This window comes from Macrobrachium rosenbergii, chromosome 15 (genome assembly GCF_040412425.1).
Source record: "Macrobrachium rosenbergii isolate ZJJX-2024 chromosome 15, ASM4041242v1, whole genome shotgun sequence".
Classification (NCBI taxonomy): Eukaryota; Metazoa; Arthropoda; class Malacostraca; order Decapoda; family Palaemonidae; genus Macrobrachium; species Macrobrachium rosenbergii.
The window spans coordinates 34,167,247-34,186,991 of NC_089755.1; the positions used below are offsets into that span (position 1 = coordinate 34,167,247).

General features: G+C 38.0%; 3 protein-coding genes across 4 annotated transcripts in view; 1 reads left to right on the plus strand and 2 right to left on the minus strand.

The window, feature by feature from the left end:
- Window positions 1-19,745, plus strand: part of LOC136846536 (connectin-like) — a 373,381-nt gene that overhangs the window by 223,381 nt on the left and 130,255 nt on the right. For both annotated transcript variants that reach the window (XM_067117395.1, XM_067117396.1), the window contains exon 2: window positions 17,682-17,907. In XM_067117395.1, the coding sequence (XP_066973496.1) occupies window positions 17,695-17,907 (213 nt within the window). In that variant the 5' untranslated portion in view covers window positions 17,682-17,694. The remainder of the gene's footprint in view (window positions 1-17,681; window positions 17,908-19,745) is intronic.
- On the minus strand, window positions 13,175-13,753 carry LOC136846310 (U1 small nuclear ribonucleoprotein 70 kDa-like). The gene has a single exon (XM_067117113.1). The coding sequence runs from the start codon at window positions 13,751-13,753 to the stop codon at window positions 13,175-13,177; it is 579 nt and encodes a 192-aa protein (XP_066973214.1).
- LOC136846311 (octapeptide-repeat protein T2-like) lies at window positions 13,755-14,717 on the minus strand. Its single transcript, XM_067117114.1, has one exon. It carries the CDS (start codon window positions 14,715-14,717, stop codon window positions 13,755-13,757), a length of 963 nt encoding a protein of 320 aa, XP_066973215.1.

Here is a 19,745-nt window from a genome sequence, read left to right on the forward strand (position 1 = left end):
ACCTTGTGCGGTTTAGGTTTCTGGATGTAATTTGCTCTCTCTCTCTCTCTCTCTCTCTCTCTCTCTCTCCTTGAAAAGCCGTCGTCGTTGCGTGATGGTCCCGCGGACGATCTGAATTTCCATCAGAGCCTCGGAGCATAAGTCGCGATGGCGCCGTAAAAACTTAAGAAGGCTCGTGGAGATTGGCTTTGCAGATCAGAGGATTACCTTAGGCGTAACCCGAAATGGCCCTCTGAATGTGCTCAGGAATGGAGGTATTTGCGATGACACTTTTATATTGATGGTACGCACGGGGACGAGATGGGTATGATGAGAGGCTCCTGGAGTGGCCGTGTGCTGGCTAAGAGACGCCGAGAGAGAGAGAGAGAGAGAGAGAGAGAGAGAGAGAGAGAGAGAGAGAGAGAGTACTACTACAAGGGAAGCAAGACAGTTTGATCTGAGCGAGAGATGTTGTGAACTAAGCGAAAGCCAAGAGAGAGAGAGAGAGAGAGAGAGAGAGAGAGAGAGAGAGAGAGAGAGAGAGAGAGAGTACTACTACAAGGGAAGCAAGACAGTGGGAACTGAGCGAGTGGCAGGTGCTGTGAACTGCCAAGCTGAAAGAGAGAGAGAGAGAGAGAGAGAGAGAGAGAGAGAGAGAGAGAGAGAGAGAGCCGGGGGGGTGTTTCTAAGTGTGGAGAGATGGCTCGATAATAATTGAGAATTTAGAGATAACGAAATTCCTCGCGAGAGATGGGGGTTGCTCAGCAATAAGAGAGAGAGCGAGAGAGAGAGAGATAGGATGTTATAAATAGGAGGTGATGCCACTCGTGCTTAAAGGAAAGGTGTATTTTTAAATACCTTTATCATCAAACTGCCCTCAGCCAGTCACCTTGATAAGTCATTTATTTCGACGAACTCGAAGAGTCCTCTAATACATTAAGAACATGAAATATATTTCTGGTATACATTATTCGTACATGCTAAAAACTTGAAGCATTTTTCCAGATGTTATCGACGTTAGTGAAATCAGAAGTTAACTTGAGGTTTAAGTTAATGAGGCTTTTTAAAGACCTTTTAGATTGTAATTAAACATCACAAGGACGGACGCTGATATTTGGGCATCCCTCCTCAAAAAAAGTAGTCAAAAATATTATTATTATTATTATTATTATTATTATTATTATTATTATTATTATTATTATTATTATTGATTAATTAATTAAGTGAATGGCTCTCATAAATCTTCAATGAGATACGGATATTGAAGAAAGATAAGACACTAGACAGCTAAGGAATTACTTTTCTGTATAATTAGGAAGGATAAATTGGTGATTTTTGTCGTATAACTTCATCATTTCATGAACATTGTCAGACAGATTTGACATTGGAATAGTTTTAAAAAATCGATTTTATTTTAGATCCATTGGAAACTGCAAATACAGTTAACTGGCTGGACAGTTCTTCATGTTTGTAGTCACCTTTAGACTCTATTAACAGCACTTAAAAGCGCGGTCTATTTTTCAGAAATCAATATATACTCTTCTTTTTTTTTCAATCCAAATGAAATAACTTCAGTAAAGCGAAAAACGTAAGCCATATGACTTTAAAAAAATCAGAATGCCCACCTTGATCCAGGCAAAGCCAAGGACGATAAAGAATGAAAAAGGAATTCCAAGAAAATTAAGAAAATATCCATTTTATCCCCTTTTTGAATTGCTTTACCGCCTTGCTGAATGGGAGGAAAGGGCTGGCAAAATGCGCAGTGAGACCGACTTTTGTTTATCCCCTCGGTGGCCATTTTCGGTTGTCGTTCATGGGACCGCTCTCTTTTGCTGGTCGGTCCCCCGGTGCGTCATTCCCGTTAAGATTTAACGGGAATTGATTTTTTAGGTTTTTTTAAAGACCGGTGTTAAGATGTACAACTGTACAGGAAGGTTTTTTTTTTTTTTCTTAGACAGACTGATGACAAACTGACACATCGAGCGAGGTGAACAAACGACAAGCAGCTAGACAGACAGTACGTCTTTTACAACCAGTAGCAAAATAAATAAATAAATAAATCAGGGTTCGATGACTGCCAACAGCCCTTCTGTCCTTATAGGGACCAAAACAGACAGAGGCAGTCTTCTGAGCAGAGAGACAGACAGACGAACTGAGACATACCCTTCTCAGTTATCTTTTTTTCTTTCTTCTAAAACTCGGTCGTTCTCTCTTGACAGAGACAGAAACAGAGATAATTAATTAAGCAGAGGCATGATCTGATAAATAGACAGCCAGTGTAATAAATAGCTAAGTAGATGGAAACGCCATTTATTCCTCTATCGATCTGCATTTTCCACTACTCGAAGACCGTCTCTCCTCTCTTGGCTGACAGAGACAGAATCAGCCTGCGAAGGAGAGTTTGCTTGCTAGACTGAAGTAATCTTTTTTTTTCTGTCAGCTGTATTTGCTCTACTATTTCCTGGCTGACACAGAAATGCTTCTTCTTTTGCTCTTTCCAGTTGTCTTCCCCTAGCCCTCTAAGGCTGACAGACTGACGGAAATACTGTCCGTTTTCTCTTATATGTCTTTTCCTTGTCTTTTCCCCATTGCAAAGACCTTTTTATATCTTCTTCAGTTGTCTTTTCAACCAATGCAAGACTAACAGACGCGCGAACAGACAGACAGAGACAACCCTTCCTTGGCTCTTTCTGGTTGTCTTTCCTTACAGCATTAGGTTGACAGACAGACAGACACGCCCATATTTTTTCCGAGGGAACACCAGCTGTCTTTACCCCAACTCCAAAAGGCAACGCAGCTCCTGTTCCTTCATTCTTTCTCAAGTCAGGTCTTGACCATCGCCAGGAGTATCTCTCTCTCTCTCTCTCTCTCTCTCTCTCTCTCTCTCTCTCTCTCTCTCTCTGCTTTCCTTGGCTCCTCTCGGCCACCACGCTCGCGTTTTATCGTCTTTTATCCGGCTCTAACGAAGGCAGCATTTTTAGCAGGATCAGGGCCCGAGCTCTTAGCGTTTAATACTTCACAGACAAAATTTCCTTCGTACCAATTCACTTGGGTGCCTTCCATTGCCTTTGAGGGCTTGTGTTTGTGTGTCGTGTGTGTCTGTGTGCAGACACGAGTGTCACACCAGACACACACACACCTTCATATAATGATAACACATAATATTAATTTGTGTACGTTGTATTTACAGGACCCACATTCCTTCATACAGTTATGTAGCATGATATTAGTTCGCGTATGTTGTACTTAGAGGGAGAACCAGAGAGAGATGGTGAGACTCGTATGGTTAAATTTTGCCTATTGGAATATAAGGCAAGTCTCTTTGCTACCATCGCGTTGTTTTTCAGACTCCAGAAATTATCTGTTTTGATGGTTAGTATCCATTCTTTCTTTTTTCTTTTTTTCTCTCCGTCTTTCTTTCTTTAAATTTTGCATCTCAGAAACATTGTTCTGTATTCTTCCATTTTCTTGGCAGAGTAGAATTAAGCATTGAAGAAATTATTTTTTATCTTTTAATTATTATCAAACTGATGCGTGAATAAGTTACCCATGCAGTTGGAGAAGCAGTTCCATTCCCTCATCGTTCATTCTCTGGAGCTTTGTCATTACATAAATGTGCTCAGGGCCTTATTATGGCATGAGAGGCCTATGATCTGCATTGGTTTCAGCACACGTCTGTAAGTCACTATAAGTCAGTTACACACAAAAAATTACAGGTAGGGGACACTGTACTGATAAAAGAGAATTGCAAACCTACTCCTAAAAAACAGTTTTGTTGTTTATTTTGATTTCATTTTTTCCCCTCTTTGTGTCTCTTGTATGATATACAGATGTATAGATATATACTAGGATCCAAAACTATTTTTCATTTGTGTGTATAAATGTCTACCTGTTTGTGACTTTCCATACTGATAAGTATGTTTTTTAATATTAATGAGTGTGACGTTTAGTAAGTATACATATGAATGTGTATATATATATATATATATATATATATATATATATATATATATATATATATATATATATATATATATATATATATATATATATATATATATATATATATACATATATATATATATATATTTATATATGTGTGTGTGTATATATATATATATATATATATATATATATATATATATAAGTATAAATATGATACTTACATGTATGTGTGTGATAATTTTTATTTTATTTTACATCTTTGTTCGAACGCACAAATAATCGGCAAAGTTCACATAAACAAGAAAATATTCGGATGTCCCAGTCAGTAATGGCGGTTGCCCGATCTCTCGCCCAAAAATATTGTCGACCTTAAGTTACAGCCCTTGCCCGATTGGCCACTATAAACTCCATATTCTGTTGGATTTTGCATGCCAGGGATTATAATACCGCTTTTGGTTATTGCGCGGCTCGGCCAATAGATGGCACCAGGTGGCAAGTTTAGGTTTTAATAAAGATGCCTCGAATTTGCTTCAAAATAGCTCTTGTTTATGGATGGCCCTCCGAGGTCTCTCGCGTTTATTGGTTTCTGGGAGAGCAACACCGTTTATTCCTGTATGAATCCTATTTATACCAGGAATAAAAAAGGTTTTTATTTTTATTTTTTTTTGGGGGGGGGGGAGGGCGAGGCCAGATACCAGGAGGAATGTTGGAGGTGTCTGTGACAGAGAAATATGTTTTAAATATGTTTTTAAAGTTTGAAATGGTGTTTTAGTGACCTAAAAACATTTTTTATATTCAGAATGAAGGTTTTTGGTTTCCAGGGAATGTTTACCGAGTTAAAATTAGACGGCTTTGAGATTTATGAATAGGCTTTTTCAGAGTTAGAGGCAGGGTTTGTGCTAAAAATGTCAGTCAGTTTTACATGCGCTGTATACAAAAACTTGTAGACCAAATGATTGTGTAAGTTAAATGGTTTTATGGAGTTAGAAAGAAGTCATTGAGGCTTATAAGCGGATTAGTACTGAAACGAAATGCACGCATGTGCATATACAGTCATAAATACAGGAGAAAGGGCTATGAGATAAAAGAGGGGTTAAGTGTTTAACAGCCATAAAGTTAAAGAAAACGAGTTAGCGAGTTCGAAAAATGGTTTTATTATTTAAAACAGAGTTTGCTCTCTTTAGCGGAAGAAACCTTTTGGAACCTACAGTTTGAGAAGACCTTCAAAAGTACGTCTTGGAAACATATCACCTTTCTTTAATATGAACGAAAATGTATAGAGAAACCTATTATGAAATCAAAACACTTGGTTTGTTGAATTTAAAACAATAACAATAACAATGGGGAAATGAAGAAATACTAAGTTTTGAGGAAGACGGGATAGTTTTAAGGGTTAACAAAAGAATACAAAAACGGTAGGAATTAGAGTGAAAAGAATTGATCATTAACGGATACTGAAGGAGAGCATGAGCTATGAAGACCGTTCATGGAAAGAATAAAGCTGACGGAAAATCCGAAAGGAAGAACAGAAATAGATTTATGGAAAACAGTATTAAATTGATATCGAAAGTGATTGATGAAATATTAAGGTTTTAAAAAGTTAGCATGTGAAAGATAGATTAAGTTAAGGGAAAGGGGAATATAAAAGAGCGAGAGTCAACGAAGAAGGTGCAACACGTGATGGAACGATTGTGTGTGGAAAAGAAAAATGGGACGTGCAAAACACGAAAGCAAGACTGCGTAAAAAGATTTAAGGAATTAATGAAAGTAGCAGGATACGTTAAATTTGGATGAAAAGAATGTTTAAAAATACGACTGGGAGAAAGAAATAAAAAGGACAAGATATCAGAAAAGAATGGACGAGAGATGAAAATAGCACAGTATTCGAGGAAAGTGATGAATGAAAATACAGCAAGCAGAAACATTTGTGACAAAAACAAAGTCAAGAAAAGGGATATAGAGAGACAAAAATAGCAAGGCACGCTTCATTCTGAAAACATTAACAAGAAGAATCAAGTCAAGGCTTGATATCTTAATTAAGCTCTTCTCTCTCTCTCTCTCTCTCTCTGAGCAAGAGCGCGCACACGCACACACACACACACACACACACACACACACACACACTATCATGGTCGGGTATTTTTAACATATGATGACTATACTTAGATAGGTTGTGATGTGATGACACCCCAGAATCTCTCTCTCTCTCTCTCTCTTCGTCATTATTATCTTCTTGATACAGAAATATGCGGACAAATTCTGATTGATGGCATCATGTTAAACTGCCACATCAGTCACGCCATCCCCAAATTTCCCCTAACAGACGTCATCTATATGAAGTTGACAAAACTCACATCTCTCTTCATTTTTTAATGCGCACCTGAGAGGGGAAATGCTGGGAAATATTGCGCTCCTGTGGTCGCGCAAGGAAACCTGGGAAATGAAAATAGCTTCACTTATTCCTGCTCATTCCTAAGTATAAGCCTAATGTAGCCTAGGCATTGGGCACGGCTTTTGATGACACACACACGCACACACACACACACACACACACAAAATAAAGTGAATGTCCGGTCCTTTTCGTGTTGATCTCTTGTAGTACACGCCGGAACATCGCCCTCACGCACGCACACTCGCTCTCTAAATAAAATTTTTGGAGATAAAAGCCGTACCTTTCATTCTTTCTAATTCCCAGCCTTAATAACGACGTAGGCCTAACGTAACCGAGGCTAAGGGCACGTATTTTTATCGGGCGATTAGCGTCACAGAGGAATGAAGAGTGTTGAAATTAGGGACGTGGGTAAGAGCTCCGTCTACATCTGGATGTGACGAGATGAAAAGAACGCTTAGATCTCCTGTCTCAAGGTTCTTAGGAAGCTTCCAGGGGCTAAAAGGAGGAGGAGAGGCTTGGTGACAACTTGCATTTGAGCGTCTTAGGGATGGTGGACGTCTCTAAACAAAAGTAGGTAAGGGGGGATGCTGAGTTCAAGGGTGTTTGGGATGTATTTTCATTGGCTTAAATGTGGGTGTTATGTGAACTAGTTTTTATTTTATTCTTTATATGTGCATTTAAGTTTATATATATATATATATATATATATATATATATATATACATATTCATATATATGTATATGTGTATGTATATGCAGGTATATATATATATATATATATATATATATATATATATATATATATATATATATATATATATATATATATTTGATTGTAATAACCAGTGACCTCTTTTCATTTCGATTCTTCACACTTTTCCGATACACTTGTCACTACAAAGCCTGACATCCAAATGATAGAATATGAAGCAATTCTGATGTCCGTACCTGACCTCGTTCTGCTACTCCGAATGCGGGTTCGAATCCTGCTACGGACTTCGGAATTACTTCATATTCTTTCTTTTGGATCTTAGGCTTTGTAATGACAAGCTTTTCCTAAAAGTGTGAAGAATTCGATGTTAAGAGATCAATGTCGTCATGACAATCACGCACGTATCTGGTAAAATGTGACGAGTAGTTATATATATATATATATATATATATATATATATATATATATATATATATATATATATATATATATATATATATATATATATATATATATATAAATTGGCACTTGAATAACTATTTGCTCAGCTTGATTTTTTCTAATGAAAATAGTTTGATTTGTAGTTTCTTAATGAATTTGCTTTGTTCTAATGATGATCTTATGTGCTATGGTGTGTTTGGGGTTGTTAAATGTGCAAGAACTTATCGAGTGAAGTGGAATGTGAACCATTTTTTTAGACGTTTTTGAGGTAAAACAAAGATAATATAAATTGAGCGTGCCAAAAACAAGTTTAATTCCCTATTGTACTTATTAACCTTTCGACATGGTCAGTAAATCACGCAAGTCAAAAGAATAACTGAACCCTAAACTCTACCTGTCTTCTAATCCCATCAACGCCGGCAACAGATCACACGCTAGGAACAATATAACGACAAGCTGAACCTCGAAACTCAAAAAGTGGGTTTTCCTCTCGCTCAATCTTGCATCTGAACGCAACCCAGACGCTGCCAAGTCAAACTTGAATATCTGTTGTACGTCTCACATGCAATGCGTTCAGCGCGGCGCCTCCGAAATGACACCTCGTGGCTTTCTGCTGCAACGGGCCTGCAATAGAGAAGGACCACGTGATCTCTCAATAGGAACGTTGGCGAAGGAGGTTTCCCGCATCCGAGATACAAAGCGAGATTTCGGTGAAAGGAACTTTGTTATGTTTGTGCATCTTGGCGTTGTTTATGTGTTTAGTTATTTAATTATTCGATTATTTATTTGTTTATTTAAATAGTTTCCAAGCTAAGGTTACTGCTTTCCTTCCACCAGCTTGCAAACCATAGGATTGGGGTGTGTAATTAAACTTTAGCAGATGTGTGTTTGTAGATACGATAGGTCTAAGCATATGTACTTTGTTTTTATATATATATATATATATATATATATATATATATATATGATTATGTATATATGTGTATGTATATATATATATATATATATATATATATATATATATATATATATATATATATATATATATATATATATATATATATATATATATATATATATATATAGGAGCGCAATGTAAGGGGTGATAAGAGCAACCTACGTGAGCGTTTAGGCACGTAACTTGCATAACTATGCGTATTAAACTTATGCACATATTAAACTTAACTGCGCATGAAAACGGCCCTTATTAACACCATTTTACACTGTGACATAAAACTTCATAAAAAATAAATAATGACAGTAACAAAAAAGCGAAAGAGGAGTTAGTAAATGGTCGCATAAGTAGTAATTAGGCCGTTTCTTTTTTTTTCAAAGCTTTATTTAGTTTTCTCTATGTATATTAATAATTGTTTTATTCGATTGCAACAAAATATCACTATCCTCAACGAAAGCCAGCCCCGTACACAAAGCATTCACCATAATCTTCAAAATTGCTGAGAAAAATTACCATCTCCTCAACACAAATCATTATTAATAACACTCACAGTAATCTTCACCATTTCTGAAAAAATATTACCAACGCCCTCAGACCCCCGTAGATAACAAATCGACATTTCCTTCAAATCAGCATCACCCACAAGTCAACCTCTTCTCACAAATCGCCTTTGCTAACGTATCTCCCTCTGTCTTCAAATCACATCGAAGATAAATCACAGTCGGTAATAAATGACCGTCGGTTATTCCGATATCCGAACCTGCTCGCGAAATCCCGTCTTCCTATTTCCAGTCGACGAGGACATGCCCCACTCTCTTTCTCTTAGAAAGTTACAGTTATCTTAGTACCTTTTTTATGTAGTTTTTTCCCAGGGGGAGGGTATTTATTTGCAGATTTAGCTATAGCTCTCTCTCTCTCTCTCTCTCTCTCTCTCTCTCTCTCTCTCTCTCTCTCTCTCTCTCCTTTCTTAGAAAGCTACAGTTATCTTAGTACCTTTTTTGATGTAGTTTTTTCCCAGGGGGAGGGTATTTATTTGCAGATGAAGCTATAGCTCTCTCTCTCTCTCTCTCTCTCTCTCTCTCTCTCTCTCTCTCTCTCTTCCTCTTCCTCTTAGAAAGCTGCAGTTATCTTAGCATTTTTTTGATGTAGTTTTTTCCGGGGAGGGTATTTATTTACAGATGAAGCTATAGCCTCTCTCTCTCTCTCTCTCTCTCTCTCTCTCTTCATTTTCTTAGGTAGCTGCAGTAATCCTAGTGCCTTTTTTTATGTATTTTTTGTCCTGGGTATTTATCCGTACATAAAGTCATAGCTCTCTCTCTCTCTCTCTCTCTCTCTCTCTCTCCTTCCTTTGAAAGCTATAGTAGTCTTAATATCTCTTATTATTTATTTGTCTTAGGGATATATCCGTAGATTAAATCATAGTACTTCTCTCTCTCTCTCTCTCTCTCTCTCTCTCTCTCTCTCTCTCTGTTTGCTAGAAGGCTGCAGTAATCTTAGTATCTTTATTGCTAATACTTTTTCTATTTCATAATTAACAAGAGAGTAAATTGTAGTACTCACTTTCTCTGATTAGATCTGATTGATTTAGTGATACATTATATTTTTCTTTTGGTTTTACCAATTAACATGTTTAAAGTTTCTAAATCTTGTGCTTCAAATGACAGTTAATAAAATATTCTTCAGTGATTATCCAGTTTATACCTGATCTATGGAAATATACTGAACTACTTTGCGAACGTGAAACTAACGATTTCTTGTGATGCTTTGCAAAGTTCATTCTTAAGTGGACTTTTATGAGTGAGTGAACGTTTTTCTGTATATGAGATGAAATTAGATAATACCTCCTTTAGGATCCCATCTTTGGTCTCATGTTAAAGAGCCTTCCACTGCAGTATTTGGTCTCGCTGAATGAACCATTCTTTTTTTTTATGTCGTTGGATGAACCAACAACATATATATATTTTTAAGTTTAGATGAAGATACATTTAGTATTTGTGGCCTCGCCTAGTGTATCATCCGTAGTTTTGGTATGAAACATATATTATTTTATCAACCACTGCCCACATAACGTTCAAAGTGGCGCAGCAGGATTGAAATTCCAAGGAATAAATTGTAAAAACTGACCAGAGTGATAAAACCTAACCTTAAATCCAATGTCGGCGGTCCAGCTCTCTCTAAAAAGGCTTCTCTCCTTCTCCCACTCCTTCAGATGTCCGTTTTTGAAGGGGGCGCCTCTTCTGTCAGCGGAGGAAAATAATTCGTTCGGGCCAAAAAGGGCCCCGTAGGTTTTATGAGTTCTTACGTCAGTTGTTATTCCTTTGTGCCTGGATGTAAAATCCCTTTCCGATCTCTTCATTATTCACCAAGACGACGGAATAAAAGCGAATGCGAAAATGAAAAAAAAGAGAAGGAAATGGTCGGTGAGTGGGAAGATGTAAAGTAATGAGGTCAGAGAAAAAAATAATTGGGGTTAAGTTGGAATTGAGAAGGTAGAGCCGAAAGGAGATGATAGTTGGTGCGGTAAAAGGAAAGTTCCGAGAGAGAGAGAGAGAGAGAGAGAGAGAGAGAGAGAGAGAGAGAGAGAGAGGTTATAATATGGAATCACCTAAAAGACATGATAGCTCGTGTGGTAAAAGGAAAGTTCTGAGAAGTGAGGAAAGGATAGAGAAAGGGAGGTGAAGGTTTCCCGAAAGGAAAAGTATTCGAATGTGATGGTAAAGTTTCATCATAAAGAGAGGAAAAGCGATCAAAGGATTGCGCCACTCGAATACGGATTTCCATTCAATCGTGGATGTTGCCACTGAAAAGGAAAGCTCCCTTGAGCCCCCTGAGTATATACCTCTCCTCACACCAGACAATTATCTCGTGCTTCTCCCGTCTTCCTTCTTATTTCCTGACTTTTTAAACTCCTCGGCGTTGTTGCATCCTCCGTGCGATACTGCGGCGGGAATATCGTGCAGTTATTGGCCCGAGGTTTCTCAAACTGAAGTGATGATTAGGGGGTTTTCTGAGGCACTTGCGTGTCGCTGGTTAAAAAGGAAAATGATTTCGTTCTCTTCGCAAGAGGCTCAAGGCGCGTTCGGATATCGTGGCGAGGAAGCGAAAAACCGCCAGCCCGGCAATTTGAATACGTCAAAAAACGGCCCATGGATAGTAAGAGCTCTCTCTCTCTCTCTCTCTCTCTCTCTCTCATACAGCATATCAAAGGCTATATTAAGGATTTCCTTCCTGTCCGTAATCTCTCTCTCTCATCATATCAAGGCCATATTCGGATTTCTTCCTGCCAGTAATTTATCTCTCTCTCTCTCTCTCTCTCTCTCTCTCTCTCTCTCTCTCTCTGGCATTGAAACTCCTTTCTTCGAGCAGCAGCCTTCGTCTTCTGACTGCTATTCAGTATTCAGGTAAGATGACCCAGAGATTTGGCGCAAAATAAACAATTTTGCTACTCTGATTGATCTGACATTCCTGGAGAATGCAATATTCAAAAGCCACGTCCAGGTATTACTTTCAGTTGTTAATCTCTCTCTCTCCTCTCTCTATTTATGTGTTGTAATTAATTTCTTTTATTGTTCTGTCTCTGTCTCCCCGCTGTTTGCCTGTACCATATCAGTTTAAATTTGATTCTCTCTCTCTCTCTCTCTCTCTCTCTCTCTCTCTCTCTCTTTCTTCTCTGGCTCTTTCTTTTGTGCCCATTAAAATGGCCACTGTTACATTTTTGACAAATAGTTGAAAAGTGTTTCTTTAAATTCTTTCGTGGCGTCTAATCTTTAAAATTATTTTTGTTATCGTATTGTGTGCGGTAGTGTGGGATCTTTATTTTAGAGCATGCTCCCTAAAGGTTATTATTATTATTATTATTATTATTATTATTATTATTATTATTATTATTATTATTATTACTAAGAGATGGTTTCATTTCCACGTGCGTTTGCTTGGGGTATTGTGGTTTATTCGTTTTTTCATTTAGGTTGGGAAAGTAAAATGTGTAAAAGTGACAGACAGCAGATTACTTTTTTTAGTTTTCGGTAAAAGAAAACTGTTGTGCCGGCTTTGTCTGTCCGTCCGCACTTTTCTGTCCGCCCTTAGGTTGTAAAAACTACTGAGGCTAGAGGGCTGCAAATTGGTATGTTGATCATCCGCCCTCCAATCATCAAACATACCAAATTTCAGTCATCTAACCTCATTAGTTTTTATCTCATTTAAGGTTAAAGTTAGCCATAATCGTTCTTCCGGCAACGATATGGGACAGGCCACCACCGGGCCGTGGTTAAAGTTTCATGGGCCGCGGCTCATACAGCACTATATAGAGACCACCGAAAGATACATCTATTTTCGGTGGCCTTGATTATACGCTGTTTCTTCGGCGCATTTTTTACTTGTTTTTCCTTGGTAACACTATTTTGTATATATGGAAAGTTTTCTTAAACGGATCAAGTACATTATCAAAAGGTCGTAACTGTAACTGTAATATATATATATATATATATATATATATATATATATATATATATATATATATATATATATATATATATATATATATATATAATTTATACTTATTTATATATATGTACACATATTATACACAAAATTTACACATACCATAGATTTTATTATTTATAGCAGTTCTAAATATTACATACATAATATATGTTCCATTTATCTCTGTTGTCTCTGTTCCATCTTGTCTCTGTCTCTGTTCCAGTCCATCTTGCCCTCTGTCTCTGTTATAATGTTCCATACTTGTCATTTATCTTGTCCTCTGTCTCTGTTCCATATTCATTCTTTGTCCTCTGTCTCTGTTCCATCTTAACCTTCGTCTCTGCTCCATCTTGTCCTTTATTCCAGTCCTCTGTCTCTGTTCCAATCTTTGTCCTGTCTCTCTGTTCCATGTTCCATCTTGTCCTCTGTCTCTGTTATCTTTGTCCTCTGTTTGTTCCATCTTGCCCTCTGTCTCTGTTCCATCTTGCTCTCTGTCTCTGTTCCATCTTGTCCTCTGTCTCTGTTCCATCTTGTCCTCTGTCTCTGTTCCATCTTGTCCTCTGTCTCTGTTCCATCTTGCCCTCTGTCTCTGTTCCATCTTGTCCTCTGTCTCTGTTAAAATCTTTGTTCCTCTGTCTCTGCCCCATTTTTGTCCTCTGTCTCTGTTATTCTGTTCATCTTTGTCCTCTGTCTCTGTTCCATCTTGCCCTCTGTCTCTGTTCCATCTTGTCCTCTGTCTCTGTTCCATCTTGCTCTCTGTCTCTGTTCCATCTTGTCCTCTGTCTCTGTTCCATCTTGCTCTCTGTCTCTGTTCCATCTTGTCCTCTGTCTCTGTTCCATGTTCCATCTTAAGCCCCTGTCTCTGTTCCATCTGTTTCCTGCCCTGTTCCATTTATACTTCCTGTCTCTGTCTCTGCAGTTCTAACATGTTCCATCTTGTCCTCTGTTCTGTTCCATCTTTGTCCTCTGTTTCTGTTCCATCTTGCCCTCTGTCTCTGTTCCATCTTTTGCCTCTGCTCTGTTCCATCTGTCTCTGTCTCTGTTCCATCTTGTCCCTCTCTGTCTCTGTTCCATCTGTCCTCTGTCTCTGTTCCATCTTGCCTCTGTCTCTGTTCTTGCTGTTCCATCTTGTCCTCTGTCTCTGTTCCATCTTTGGTTCCATCTTGTCCTCTGTTGTTCCTGTTCCATCTTGCTGTCCTCTGTCTCTGTTCCATCTTGTCCTCTGTCTCTGTTCCATCTTGCCCTCTGTCTCTGTTCCATCTTGTCCTCTGTCTCTGTTCCATCTTGTCCTCTGTCTCTGTTCCATCTTGTCCTCTGTCTCTGTTCCATCTTGCTCTCTGTCTCTGTTCCATCTTGCTCTCTGTCTCTGTTCCATTCTTTGTCCTCTGTTCCATCTTTGCCTCTGTCTGTTCCATCTTGTTCCATCTTGCCTCTGTCTCTCTGTTCCATCTCTTGTCCTCTGTCTCTGTTCCATCTTTGTGCCTCTGTCTCTGTTCCATCTTGTCCCTCTGTCTCTGTTCCATCTCTTGCCTCTGTCTCTGTTCCATCTTGTTCCCCTCTGTCTCTGTTCCATCTTGTCCTCTGTCTCTGTTCCATCTGTTGTTCCATCCCTCTGCTGTCTCTGTTCCATCTTGTTCCATCTTTGCCTCTGTCTCTGTTCCATCTTGCCATCTCTGTCTCTGTCTCATTTGTCCTCTGTCATCTTGCTCTGTCTTCACTGTTCCATGTTCCATCTTTGTCTCTCTGTCTCTGTTCCATCTTGTCCTCTGTCTCTGTTCCATCTTGTTCCTGTCTCTGAGGTCTCGTTCCATCTCTGTTCCACGCTCATCTGGGTTTCTGTCTCTGTTCCATCTTTGTCTTCGACTTGAGGCGGGAGTCACGTAACGGCATACAAATCAGAAGCATAAAAAATTCAGCTGCAGAATAGTGAAACGTCAACGTGTCGAGCTTGTTCAGCATGACGATGAAAGAAAATGGAAAAAAAAAAAAGCTCTTTTGCTATAATGTTGTGGCGTTAAATGCGGATGGATAGAGTGATAGATAGATAGATATTTAGATATTTAAATAGACGGTTAGTAGGGGGGCAAACATTAAAAGCTCTGTTTTCTGAAAATAGCAAAATACGTTAAGCACTTAATGCATATCATAGTTTGGACAGTTAACAAAAGGACAGGTCAATTAAACTTTGGCACACCAACTCCCTCTCTCTCTCTCTCTCTCTCTCTCTCTCTCTCTCTCTCTCTGCAGTTTTTAGAAAGAGAGGTCATAACAATATCGTAAAATAGTTGAGCTTTACGTTTCTTTATTATCATGGCCCTTTTATTTCGTCATCATGTTGAACACTGTAAATATTCTCTCTCTCTCTCTCTCTCTCTCTCTCTCTCTCTCTCTCTCTCTCTCTACCAGTATATAGAAAGATATGCAAATTTAAAACGGCTTATCGTTCTATCCAGCCCTTTTTTATTTCATTTCTATACTTAGCAGACGGCGAATTGAAGGAGTAATGGTCTTTATACGGCGTGCTCATTAGAGGCCAAATTAGCTCGTCACGGTGCTCTAAAGAGATCTGAAAGTGGCAGAAAGATGATCTCTTAAGATGAGGGATTTCTTTTTCTTTTTTCATTTTTCCTGATATACCTTTAGATTGCTTTTAGCGTTGTGCATATTCGCTTGGATGCTGGAATATAGAACGGGTTTAATTTTTATTTATTTTTACCACTTTTCTCTTTTGGGGGATGGATTGAAATTACTCTTATTTTCATTTAGTGTTCCGTATTTTTATGTTTTTTTTAGGATGCTTTAAGCTTAAAGTAGTCTCATTATGTTTTTTTGCTCTTATTTTTATTGTAAGTGGCTTAGCTATGTGAGTTTGACACCACTTTACTTTCGTTAAGTTCTTGAATATTTTCTTTACATTAAAAGGTTTTGGGTGCTTTAGCTTTACGATTTTATTTTTTTTTTTTGTGTGTGTGTGTTTGAGCTCTTGAGACTTTTAATTTTATACCTTATATTGCTATCAGCTTTATGTTGCCATTGGTGCTTTTTTATTTTTGTCTTTGGCTGATCTATTGAAACTGGTATATCCCTCTTGGCTTTTAGGCGAGGTGTTAACTCTCTTGATGCAACTAGCTCCTCTCTCTCTCTCTCTCTCTCTCTCTCTCTCTCTCTCTCTCTCTCTCTCTCTCAAGACCTTGGCTAACTAGATGATGATGATGTAACATATTGCCGTTTATGGTGTAAAAGAAGTGATGGTAAAATGGTCTTTGATATTTTGTGGAATATTTCTCCTTATTTCCTCGGTAGAGTTTTTTTCGGTTAATGGTTTCCTTTTCCCTTGGATTTTTCTCATACTGGCTGATGTTCTTCGCTTGAATGATTTCCTTTTTCTTATCATTCAACGTTGACTTTTTCCCATTTAGTGGATAATCGTTTCTTTAAGTCGTATAATTTTGTCATCATTGCGTTTTTATGTTTAAAGGGAGTTTTTTTTTTTTGTACATCCTAAAGAATGATAGTATTCTCATAAAAGCAATATGTTTTCCTAAATATTTGCTACTGTAACTAAAACAGATTGTACGACTTGAGATCGAATATTTACTTTCTTATATTTTGCTGGAAGTGCCTGAGCCACCTCAGTCTACAAACAAACAAACAAACAAACAAACAAAAGGCACCACTGGAAAGAGAATCGGGAAGTGGGTCTGCCCAGTATATTCCATATGAATTGTATTGAAATTTCTCTCCCATCTTTTTAATTACAGTGTTCTCTTTTTAACCAGGAGGCTTATTGCTTTCATTGTGTTTTACCGACAGCCTGGTATCCATTCACCATCATTCTCTGGGATTCTTTCCCGTCTGCTGTGTTCCCAGGGTATCGCAACATGCTTTCTTTCACCAAGATTTAGAGCCCACTTTTTCTCCACTAGTATTTTTTTTTTTCAGACTTAGGCCAGATAATGTGGAACCACTCATTTTGACTATTTGTTTGTTCATCCTTGAAACCTAGCCTAGAAGAGGGAATAAAGTTGTCCCTTCACATTATCATCAAACATCCTTTCTGATGTATTCTAAAACATTCTTAACAAAGGATCACATTAATCCTATCTGATGTATGCCTAAAACATTTGTAAGAAATCCTCACACTAATCCTTCCTTGTGATGTGTCGTTCATCATTCGTAACAAATCCTCTGTGATATATCCTAAAACATTCTTAACAAATCCTCACCCTAATCCTTTCTGATGTATCCTTTAACATTCTCAACAAATCCTCACCCTAATCCGTTTAGATGTATCATTCAGCATTCGTAAAATTAATTTGTGATATATCCCAAAACATTCTTAATAATTCTTCACCCTAATCCTCTCTGATGTATCCTTTAACTTTCGCATAAATCCTCCTTTAACTTTCTCATAAACCCTCACATTGATCCTAAGTTCTTCATTGGAGGGGTGGGTAGAGCTCTCGGCTAGCACGCTGTTCGACTCTCCGACCGGCCAGTGAAGAATTAAAAGGATGGGGAATTCATTTTCTCGTCATAATGTGGCTCGGATTCCAATGTTGTAGGTCCTGTTTCTAGGTAACCAGTTGGCCTCGTAGCCACGTAAAATGAATTCAATCTTCGGCCAACCTTCTAGAGAGCTGTTAATCAGCTCTTCAAATGGTCTGGTTAAACTAAGATATACTTTTGACTTTTTCTCATATTGATCCTTTCTAATGTATCCTTCAACCTTCTCAACAAACCCTCATCTAACCACATCTACCTCGCCCTTCCAGATCGCCCTGCAAGATGCTGCCGGAGAAGCTCCTCTTCCACCTGAAGGTGCTGTTCTGCATGGTGGTGGTGGCCACGGAGGGCAAGAAGAAGAAGGCGAAGAAGGAGGGCGCCAGCACGGAGGCCCCCATGCACGACCAGTCGGCCGTGGACCTCAATTTCAACATGTGCGACATTCAGACGCCGGAGGTCATCTACTGCTACTGTGACGTCCTCGATATGGATTCCGTAAGTTTCCGGGGTTTCGAGTTTTAGGTCTTAAAAGCCTTCTGTTTATAAGTAATGTATATATGAAAAGTTATACATTGTTTATTTATTATTTTTATTCATTTCGAGCCAGCCAGAAGTACGGTTGTTCTAATGTCTTATTTTCAGCGTTTAATCACTATTCACTGAATAATGAAAGCAAAACGTAGGTGGTAGAAGTGGATGATGTGGAAGTTTTGTGCACGGAGGGTTTATCAACGATTCACTGGTTAATAATAAGGCTTTGACTATTATTCTGCTTTTCTTTGAAATCACTCCAAGTCATCTTTTTATAGAGAACGGCTAAAAGTTGAAAAGACACCGTCCCCCACACATATATATGTATATATATATACAGTGTATATTTATATGTATATTTACAGTGTATTTTACAGTTATATATATAGGAGTATGTATATATATATATATATATATATATATATATATATATATATATATATATATATATATATATATATATATATACAAGACAACCCCTGAAATAACTTCGTGGTGGGGTGAGGGACTAGCAACCTCATTCCCGCGGTACTTGCTCAAAACCCCTAACGGTTTAAGCCATAAGTAGTATGCCTGTTCTAATATCTATTTTTCAGCGTTTCATCATTATCCACTGAATAATGAAAACAAAATGTAGGAGGGCATGAATATTCAGTTGCCTCGAAGTGACATTCAGAGTTCTGAAAGATCAAAGAATTCTGACCTGAAATGACCTGAAAATACTCATCAGATCGTGATAATTTTGCTTTTGAAGAGGGCAATGTGTTGACTGTGGCGTCACTGCTCTCTCTCTCTCTCTCTCTCTCTCTCTCTCTCTCTCTCTCTCTCTCTCTCTCTCTCTCTCTCTTCTACAATTAAATATAATCTTTGATGAGTATCTTACCCTCTTCATGCATATGGTCAACTGGACCAGTCTAGAACTTTGGGACTGTAATGCTTTATAATACCATCAGATCAAAAATATTTTTGCTTTTGAAGAGGGGAGTGTGTGTTGACTGTGACGTCACTCTCTTCTCCACAATTAGATAAAATCTTTGATGCGCACCTTATCTCTTTGCTATGTTTGACTGACCAGTTTTGAAGTTAGGGACTGCAGTGCTTAATAACTTCAGTTTTTTTTTTTTTTTTTTTATTAATTTGACGTCGCCTCCTCTGGTACAGTCTGTACCTTCACGAACAACTAAATTTTAGCATTTAACTTGCATCACTTACAGGATGAGCAGTAGTTTTAATCAAAGTTTTCCTGTAGCTGTCGATAGGATTCAACAGCGCCCAGATAAATCTCATTTTGACTCTGTTGACTAAAAAACCGAATCATCTTGCATTCGGTTAAATAAAGGACCGAATCATCTTGCATTCTGTTGAATAAAGGACCGAATCATCTTGCATTCTGTTGAATAAAGGACCGAATCATCTTGCATTCTGTTGAATAAAGGACCGAATCATCTTGCACTCTGTTGAATAAAGGACTGAATCATCTTGCATTCTGTTGAATAAAGGATCGAATCATCTTGCATTCTGTTGAATAAAGGATCGAATCATCTTGCATTCTGTTGATTAAAAGACTGAATCATCTTGCATTCTGTTGAATAAAGGACCGAATCAACTTGCATTCTGTTGAATAGAGGACCGAATCACCTTGCATTCTCTTGAATAAAGGATCGAATCATCTTGCATTCTGTTGAATAAAGGATCGAATCATCTTGCATTCTGTTGAATAAAGAATAGAATCATCTTGCATTCTGTTGAATAAAGGACCGAATCGTCTTGCATTCTGTTAAATAAAGGACCGAATCATCTTG